This window comes from Austrofundulus limnaeus, unplaced genomic scaffold (assembly GCF_001266775.1).
Source record: "Austrofundulus limnaeus strain Quisiro unplaced genomic scaffold, Austrofundulus_limnaeus-1.0 Scaffold591, whole genome shotgun sequence".
Taxonomy (NCBI): Eukaryota; Metazoa; Chordata; class Actinopteri; order Cyprinodontiformes; family Rivulidae; genus Austrofundulus; species Austrofundulus limnaeus.
In genome coordinates this window covers 121,009-130,811 of record NW_013952993.1, presented here as the reverse complement: position 1 = coordinate 130,811, position 9,803 = coordinate 121,009, and the positions used below count along the sequence as shown (strand labels likewise).

General features: G+C 43.9%; 2 protein-coding genes across 2 annotated transcripts in view; one reads left to right on the top strand and one right to left on the bottom strand.

Moving 5' to 3' along the window:
- prkd4 (protein kinase D4) overlaps nucleotides 1-3,812 on the top strand; it is a 23,901-nt gene extending 20,089 nt beyond the window's left edge. Inside the window, exon 17 of the mRNA XM_014026805.1 lies at nucleotides 3,231-3,812. Coding sequence (XP_013882259.1) covers nucleotides 3,231-3,395 — 165 coding nt within the window. The 3' untranslated portion in view covers nucleotides 3,396-3,812. The remainder of the gene's footprint in view (nucleotides 1-3,230) is intronic.
- Nucleotides 3,813-4,517: 705 nt separating this feature from the next.
- Nucleotides 4,518-9,803, bottom strand: part of actn3b (actinin alpha 3b) — a gene marked incomplete at its 5' end in the record, with an annotated part of 35,458 nt that continues 30,172 nt past the window's right edge. Inside the window, 9 exon segments of the mRNA XM_014026804.1 lie at nucleotides 4,518-4,676; nucleotides 4,753-4,911; nucleotides 6,601-6,666; nucleotides 6,759-6,905; nucleotides 6,989-7,168; nucleotides 8,092-8,226; nucleotides 8,652-8,834; nucleotides 9,007-9,147; nucleotides 9,225-9,333. Coding sequence (XP_013882258.1) covers nucleotides 4,518-4,676; nucleotides 4,753-4,911; nucleotides 6,601-6,666; nucleotides 6,759-6,905; nucleotides 6,989-7,168; nucleotides 8,092-8,226; nucleotides 8,652-8,834; nucleotides 9,007-9,147; nucleotides 9,225-9,333 — 1,279 coding nt within the window.

The following is a 9,803-nucleotide window of genomic DNA, read 5'->3' as shown; positions in this document are numbered from 1 at the left end:
GATGGATGGATGGATGGATGGATGGATGGGAGGTAACGCAAAAGTATAGTGAGGTAACGCAAAGGTATTGCGAGGTAATACAAAGGTATTGCGAGATAATACAAAGGTATTGCGAGGTAATACAAAGGTATTGCGAGGTAATACAAAGGTATTGCGAGGTAATACAAAGGTATTGCGAGATAACGCAAAAGTATAGTGAGGTAACACAAAGGTATTGCGAGGTAATACAAAGGTATTGCGAGGTAATACAAAGGTATTGCGAGGTAATACAAAGGTATTGCGAGGTAATACAAAGGTATTGCGAGGTAATACAAAGGTATTGCGAGGTAATACAAAGGTATTGCGAGGTAATACAAAGGTATTGCGAGAACGCGAAAGTATTGCAAGGTAACGCGAAAGTATTGTAAGGTAACGCGAAAGTATTGCAAGGTAACGCAAAGGTATTGCGAGGTAACGCAAAAGTATTGCGAGGTAACTATTGCGTGGGAACGTAAAAGAAAAAAAATCACCCCATGTCTCCTCGTGGACTCCATAAAGACACAACAAATCTTAATGTGTCAGTTGTTCTCAGTAAACCTCTGAGACCCGCCGTTATTGGTCCACAGATGTGTTTGGGTCAAAGCGACGTCTCTTTTACCACCAATCATGAGTTTTTGTTCATTTGACCAGCTTTATAAACGATGTATTGTTGAAGCAAAATGCAGTGCTATCACCATAAACCAATCAGTCATTTCTCATGAGGTGGGTTGTGATGGGAAGGGGCGGGAGGCTCGAAGCTGCGAACAAAAAGGCAGAATTTGATGGGCGATGAGAGTCGATTTCTGCAGCTCGAATTCAATATGTGGAGGCCCTTTAGTCCGAGGTGTTTGCATTGATGGAGCTGAGAATTATGGGTAAGCRTGTTTTACTTTGGTCTCATCTGGTCGATTCAGTTCAGTTTATTTATTTAGCACAACAAACCTCGTCTCAATACAAGAAACAATCAGTCTGAGGTAGGGCTGCCACGATTAGTCAACTAGTCACGATTATTGTCGACTAATTTAATAGTTGATGCGTTGTTTTTTTTTCTAACTTTGTTTTTCTCTCCAAACTGCTGCGACACCTTCCACTGCCACGTCTGCCTTTCTGTCCTTGACACACATGCGCAGTGGTGGTAATTAGGGCTGCCACAAAYGGTTATTTTTATAAAATCGGTGATTAGTCGACTATAAAAAAAACAAAGTTAGAGAAAAAAAAACRACACATCGACTATTAAATTAGTCGTTGATGATTTTAATACTTGACATAATCGTGACTAGTCGACTAATCATGGCAGCCCTAGTCTAAAGAAGGCAGCAGATTGTGCTGAATCATCACTTCCTGAGCAGTACATTGGCGACAGCGGAAAGGAAAGACTCCCCTTTAACAGGAAGTAACCTCCAGCCAAACCAGGCTCAGGACAGGCTGGGTTTGGTCAGAGGTCGTTGTCGTCGTGTGATTCGTCTAAAATTTACAAACCTGAGCCGCGCTGCCAGAAGAAACAACCTTTTCAAACAAGCCATACAAGAGTCAGCCTAAGGAAATGCTCCTCAGGTATCCGGTGGTCAACCTCTTGACAGAAGTTGATCAACTGATCCTGTTTGGATCAGTTTAAAACTGAACCCTTCCTGAGGACTTGATCCAACATGTTTCCAGTCTCACGATGATGATTTTAGACTTTTTATATTCCTCCTAAAACTTTCACCCAACTATCTTGGTAGTGTTTTGATCGTCATACATGTGGTTTTTAAAACGGTGACTCAGTGAGCCCTCTCTGCAGTGATGGGCTGGGCAGCCCAAACTTAAATTGTATTTACACAATTTCCAAAGCGCTAATCAATTTATTTAGGTCCACAAGTACAAAAGCACATATGCTCAGTGAATCTTAGCAGAGCTAATAATGAAGCACAACTTTATYTCTGTTTACCTGAAAACATCCAGGTAAGAGAATAGGCAGTACTTTACTACCATCTAGTGGTAAGATTATTTCTTTAACAGATTGGCAAATATCGGCACAAAATGGGGAGGTGATTCGTAGAAACAGACTTTTAAATCATGGTTGTAAAACAAAAAATAGTTGTTGATTACTAGTTCTGCTGCTTCTTGGTCGTTTTCTTATGTTTTCTTATGTTTATGGCAGGGCTTCAGTAAGAAAACATGCAGGTATATTACTAATTTTAAACTGCTTGTTGTAAAACTGAAACAATGCATTCTGTGTAGGATACAGGACACAGAACAGGAACTTCGTTCTTTTCAAAATAAGAGCGTGAATTTAAACTGTTCCATGTTTCTTTCTTTACTATTTTTTTTTAAAGGCAGCACAACTGTCTCTGTCTCTGTTGCGGCATGACCTGTACACCTGTTCCCCCATGTTTGTCATGTGTGTCTTCTTGAATGGGTGTTCTTAACGGTTTGTATAGCACCTTGTGAATTTATTTCTGTGAAAGGCGATATATAAATAAAATTTTACTTACTTACTTATTTATTTAATATTTAATTGCCGTGGTGTTCCTCAGAGAGGAGGTAAATGCACAGCTGAGTGTGCTTCTGCAAATCAGAACTGCAGGAGGATTGTCACCAAGTGAAGAAGTTCTAAGTGCTTCCTACTGCCACGCAAAGAATTGTGGGAACACTACTGTCTGTACTAAGTGAAAACCGTCACAGAGAAGAGTCCAGAGTCAGAGTATAAAGCTCTGTGTCGCTATTTCCTCACAGCGGAGATCCATTGTGTTAAGTAGAGACAGCTTTCCCCTTCATTGTTCAAGAAAAACATGACGAATGAATTAGGTGGCTATAAAACGTAGTGAGAGTAGACAACTCTTTCTGCTTACTTTAGACAAAATAGATGTTTGAATGTGAAACATTATTTGCGATTAGCGCCACTCAATTCTAAATTTAGAAATCGCAAATCTGGACATTATTTTATGAAATAAGTAAAACCCCTAAAGCGCAAAGGAGAAATTTAGGTCTGCAATTAACACATTTGCTCTTTAGGGGACTAGTGCCCACCACTGCCTCTCTGYTAGCAGAGCATTAAATTAAATTAAAGCATTAGTCGTCCGCTAACAATGAAGCTCTGATCGTTTTATACAAACTCAAATTTTAGGGTCCGTTCACGCGGAGCATTTTTTTTTTGTAAAGTCTCTGAGACCTCAGGGAGCAATGCTCACTTATCTGATGTCATTTTTCTTCGTGTTTCCTCCCTCCTGCAGAATTTCCAGCTGTGGTGCGACCTCAGGGAGTTTGAGATGAGGTTGGGCCGCAGGTATCTGACCCATCGAGGAGAAGAGGATCACTGGATGCGTTACGCTCAGGAAAAGGGGCTCTGCTTCCCCCCTCACCTCTACTGGGACCCCAACGACGCTCTGGACCTATGAGAAGTTCACTTGTTGCGACTCGGCTGGAGAAGTTACTGAACTTTTATATTTATAGTAAAAATTAAGAAGAAAAAAAACAACACAAACTGCTGTTTAATAATATAACGTTCCTTTTTATTCCAACTTTTTGTTCGGAAGTGTTTGAATGTGGGTTTTTGTAGCATCAGTGATGAGTGACAGAACTGATTGTGAGGGGAGGAGGAGGAGGAGGAGAATGGAGCACAGATGAAGCATGAACAAAAGGAGTCAACTCGCACCGATCATCATGGCCGACTTTGTTTAAAAAAAAAAAACACGGGACCAGAACCCTTTTAGTGTTTCCTGCTGTGATCCCATGTCCAGCTTCGATTTTAGATTTTTCACAACTTTCCTTTCGCCCTGTTTGTCCCGTCTCACCTCCCTCTGCCTGTCTAACTCTCTGAAAYCACAGAGGATCTTTCTGTTTGCAGTCACCTTTAAGCCATCCTTTTATTTATTAATTTTTTACCCACAGTGCTTTGCTCTGAGTTGCTCTCTCTGTTTTCATCTTCACATTAAATGCTCTCATTCATCCTTTTAATAGAGGGTCTTAAGACCTCCAGGTTAAAGTTTCTCTAAACTTTCAGGTTTCACAGTGGTCTTCACGTCGAGACGCTCGCCTCAGTGAGGTAAAAGCACCTGACTGGCTTTACTCCTCTGATTCCTACAGATGCTGTTTTCCATTTCGGCGTGGTTAACCAAAGACATCGTTACTAAACTTCAACATAGCATGCATCTGCACAAATACACAAACAAGCCAACCGTCACATTTTTCTTCTTTAATTACCCTTCTACAAAAATAAGATTTAGACGGGGAGAGGAGGAGCAGGAGGCTTTTCTCAAACGACTCTTCTTCCTGATCAGCTTCTGGTGTTTTGAAGATCTGAGCCAAGTCTTCTGCTCGCCTCCTCCCAGAGTGTCCCTGGGTTTGATGGGAGGGAAGGGGAGCAGCTGGGGAGAAACTTCTGATTTGTGAGAGGAATAAAATGATGAGAACAAACATTTATTTTTAGAAGGGCAGTGTGGAAGGGTTTCACATCACTCTCTCCAAACAGGAGGGATAGAAGCTGGGGAGGAGGAGGAGGTGTGGCGAGGCGGCTCGCTTTATAAGTCGCTCTCTCCGTAGAGGGCGCTGGAGAAGGAGATGTAGTCCAGGGCGCCGGGGGGAGCRTCACCGCCCACGTACCGGGTCATGCGGCTGATGCAGTACTCTGCCTGCTCGGGCGGTAGCTCCCTGCGCAGCTCGTCCACTGTGATGTAGCTCTGCAGGACAGACGGGCGGGTCAGGAAGACTCTTACCTCATTAGCTGAAAGAGAGAGAGAGAGTGTGTGTGTGTACCTTGTCTGAGGCCAGAATCTTGAAAGAAGCCATGACTTGCTCGGCAGTGTCGGTCTCGGCAGTCTCGCGGGTCATGAAGTCGATGAAGGCCTGGAAGGTCACCACGCCGGTGTTGTTGGCGTCCACCAGGGTCATGATGCGGGCGAACTCAACCTCACCCTGTTTGTAAAAACAAGGAGCACCAAATCATGGCTGAGGAAAATAAACCAGTCCTTCAGACCTAGACTGTGTCCAAATTCAGGGGCTGCGTCCTTCAATAGACCCGGTCTACGTGGGCTGGGGTCGACCGCAAAGACCAGAAGGAAGTGGCTGTGAATTTGGACCATCAGCCTTTAGCTTTATCCCCGCATTATTGTGACAGGCCTAACATTTCTTACAGTTGTGTTGAAAACACTTGGATCACTCGAGCTTAGGAATTTCTTTATGCCTGATGGATTTTAAATTAATTAAAAATTTATATTTATCAAAAAAATGTTTAACGTGGTCAGCATTGAAAAAAAAAACAGCCAAAGAAAATTTTTCAAAGACCGTTTGAAAGTCTGTAGAACGATAAAAATTATAAAAAGTGACTGGAAGCAAAATTTAAAGAAATGAGGGCCGACTCAAGACTTTTGCACAGGATTATTAACTTCAACCCCATCCATCCATTATCTTCCGCTTTATACAAAGTCAGGTCATGGGGGCAGCAGCGTGAGCAGGGAAGCCCAGACCTCTTTCCCCAGCCAGCTCTTCTGTGAGGACTCCCAAGATGTTCCCAGGCCAGCCGAGAGTCTCTCCAGCGTGTCCTGGGTCTTCCTCTGGTCTCCTCCCAGTTGGACATGTTTGAAGTACCTCCTTAGGGAGGCGTCCAGGAGGCATCCTTATTAGATGCCCGAACCACCTCAACTGGCTCCTCTCGATGTGGAGGAGCAGCAGCTCTACTCTGAGTCTCTCATGGATAACTGAACTTCTCACCCTATCTCTAAGGGAGAGCCCAGACACCCTGCGGAGTAAATTAATTTTGACTGCTTGTATCAGCGATCTTGATCTTTTAGTCACTACCCAAAGTTTGTGACCATAGATGAGGGGTAGGAACGTAGACCGACCTGTGACTGAGAGCTTTGCCTTACAGCTCAGCTGCCTCTTCACCACAACAGACAGGTACAGAGTCYGCAAAACTGCAGAAGCTGCACTGATCTATCAGTCTCACGCTCCAATCTTCCCTCAGTCGTGAACAAGACCCTAAGATACTTGAACTCCTCCACTTGAGGCAGAACTTCACCCCCAACCAGAGGGAGCAGTCCACCCTTTTCTGACTGAGGACCATGGACTCAGATTTGGAGGTGCTGATCCTCATCCTAGCTTCTTCACACTCAGCTGCAAACCACTCCAGTGAGAGCTGAAGATCCTGTCGCAATGACGTCAACAGAACCACATCATCTGCAAACAACAGAGTTGGAATCCTGAGGCCACAGAACCGGACTCCCTCCACCCCCTGGCTGCACTGAGAAATTCTGTCCATGTAAGTTAGGAACAGAATCGGTGACAACGGGCAGCCCTGGCAGAGTCCAACTCTCACTCTGAAGGGGTCTGACTTACTACTGGCAATGCGAACCAAACTCTCGCACCACACAGTATCCTCGTGAAACACTGTTAAATGCCCTCTCCAAGTCCACAAAACATATGTAGACTGGATTAGCAAACTCCCATGACCCCTGGAGGACCCTAAGTGAGGGTAAAGAGTTGGTCCAATGTTCCACGGCCAGGACCGACTCCTCCTTCAACGGAGGAACTTTAACACAAACAGTTCAWATCTACTTCTGATCTACTGGAACTGTAAACGTGTCCATGTGGGTGTGTTTCACTGACCAGATCATAACCCATGGAGATGAGGCAGGCTCTGAAGTCGTCTGGGTCCATCATGCCGTTTCTCTTCTGCAAAACAAAACCAAAGTCAAATAAAAATCCAGTCACTTTGTATTTATAGTTGAGTCAATGGTTTAAAGCCAGTGTGCGGTCGGCCTCACCCTGTCGAAGTGATTAAAGGAGGCCCTGAACTCGTTGAGCTGCTCCTGGCTGATGCCCTTGGCGTCGCGGGTCAGGATCTGGTTCTCCACCTCGTTGATGGTTCTGGCGATGGTGGTGAGCAGCTGCTCCCAGCCCACACGCACGTGCTGCAGGAGGGAAGGACACAGAGGCGGTCAGACTGAGGCGGGGCGATTGTGGAGCTCAGACACACGGGATGAGCCGGCCGCACCTCCATGGTGTAGTTGGTGTGTTTGTTGTCGAAGATCAGGGACTCCTGGCTGAGCTGGTGGTCTCCCTCCAGCTTGTCGATGTTGGACTTGTAGTTGATGATGTTCTGTTCGTACTGCTTCAGGCTGTTCATCTGTTCCTCCAGGGAGCCCGCGATATCCACCGACACGTGGCTGATCTCCTGCTCACACAGGAAGGGAAGGGTTTTCCAATGCACCTTTGTTTACTAAACTACAAGCATTAAAGGGATCCCTGATTAGTTGTAACATTAGACTTTATTTGATAAACATTTATTTTAACTGTAAAATAAAGACTGTAAAAATACTGTAGCTGTTTAGTTTAGTAAATTTTTAACAATATATTTTAACATAGACAGAGCCATTTTATTTACACACAAAGCATTCTGGGTAAATGATGATGTGGATAGATCCTCAGGGTGAGCGAGCTATATCCACCCTGAAGGTTAATCTTGGACAATATCTGATGATCGACTCTTTTAAATGAAACCAGAGAGCGTTGACAGAGAGGAGAAGGTAGAAATGACTCAGCCTGGAACTGAAAATATGGATGGAGGACAACAGAGCTGCTTCATGGAAGAAGAACATCAGCTTAGCCTGTTGGCCTTTGCGCTAGCGCCGAGGTTATATTGCCTTATATATATATATTAGCTCATTGCTAGCGCGACAAACAAGCTAATCTGTTGTCCTCCATCCATATTTTCAGTTACAGGCTGAGTCATTTCTACCTTCTCCTCTCTGTCAACGCTCTCTGGTTTCATTTAAAAGAGTCGATCATCAGATATTGTCCAAGATTAACCTTCAGGGTGGATATAGCTCGCTAGCAGCCTCGCACAGAGGACATCATCACCGACCACGTCATCATTTACCCAGAATGCATGTAAATAAAATGGCCCCGTCCGTGTAACATTTTTTAAACTTTTAGTTTAAAAATGGTAAAACTGAACATCCTACAGTATTTTTAGTCTTTATTTTACAGTTAAAATATATGTTTATTAAATAAAGTCTAACTAATCATGGATCCCTTTAACATTAATCGCCGATGTAAAAGCTGAAGCTGCTCTCCCTCTCAGGGGTCAGGGTGTACCTCCATCTTGGTTTGAATCCAGGGTCCGATGATGTTGGCCTGAGCAGCAAACTGGCGCCTCAGCCTCTCGTTGGCCTGCTGTCGGGCCACTTCCTCCTGAAGCATTTGGTCTCTGAGGGGCACGAGGTGCTTCACCTGCAGACGGAAGACAGACATTTTATTATACAAAACAACATTATTTAAAGTAATTATCAAGCATTTTTTAGTCCTAATTGCATTCAGAAGCAGTTCTGAGACGAGTGAGTGAAAAGTTGTTTTTATTTTCCTCACAGATGGTTGGATATATTGAGCCTGCACTGACAGATTGTCCTTGGCAGTTATTCTTATCTCTGAGAATTTACAGGCTGCACTTTTCTGTATGGCTCTAATCTAAATGCGTGGCACTATTTCTGACCCTTTGCGAGGCATGTACTGTGTTTATTTTTAACCAGATGACCAAATGCAGAGCAGTGTTGGTTCACATTTCCTGTTTTTATAACTCAGACAAAACCAGAGGTCCTTTAAAGCCAACCATACTGTTTACTGACAATGATGGTGGGTTCAATGGGGCTTTGACTCACAGTGTCCCATTTAGTGCTGATGTCCTGCTGAGTCAGGTTGGTGTACGGGTTGATTCCGGACAGCTTGATGCCGTAGGTCTGGGCGATCTTCAGGATCTCGTTGTGGATGCCCATGGTGGCCATGCGCTCCTTGTCGGCCTCGGGCAGAGTGGCCTTGAACTGGTCGTGAGCTGTGATCAGACTCTGGCTCACAGGGAGAGGAAGTGATGAGGGTCAGCCAGCATTTTGTCATTTTTTACAATTTCTAACCATGGACTAAATCTTAGTTTTTCTTTACAGTTTCATTCTTTAAAATGCTCTTACACTTGTGTATCTCATCAAAACTTACTAAATCAAGGGTGTAAATGTTCAGTACCTGGATCTCCTCGATGCTGTGGACAATGAACATGTCCTGCAGGTCCTCCATGGCTCCGTCCATCCAGTTATTGAAGGGCGCCGCCCTCTTCGCAAACTCCAGGTACAGCTGGTCAATGGTCTCCCACAGTTTCTCCACGCGCTACAGTCACGATGAGGACACGTGGAGCTCAGAGGATTCACTCAGTAATCAGTTTGCATGAGTTTGTGTTTGTTTACCTCCAGAGCATCCCTCCTCTTCTGGGTGAGGGTCCCCAGGTTGTCCCACTGGTCACAGATGCCCTGGCAGCGAGCGTTGACCGTAGCAGAGTCATGGTAGTCCAGCTCACTGGTGGAGAGCAAAAAAAAAAAAAAAAGATTTAAAACCACAAAAAGGAGAAATATTAAAAATATAATTAATGAGTCGACTGAACAGGATCGAACAGGTAGAGAATGTGGATGGAAGGAGTTTGTTTCATGAATTGTGTTTAGAATAATCATGTTTGTTAACTTTAAGCTATATTTTTAATATCAATGTGATTATCAGGACAGAACAAACTGGAACTGTGACCTGATAYGATCACATTTATTAGCGGTGTCCCTATACCAGTGTTTCTACAAGTACTCATACAAAATGCCCCGATACTCAGAACCAATACCAATACCTGTGTTGCAGTTTACATTTTAAGTGAAAGTTGATCAGTACCATGTTTCTGAAAAGTTGAAGAAAAAATCTTATTTTTATTTATTTTTAAAAATTACAAAAGTATATACAGTATGTAAGGACCTGATATGATCACATTTATTAGCGGTGTCCCT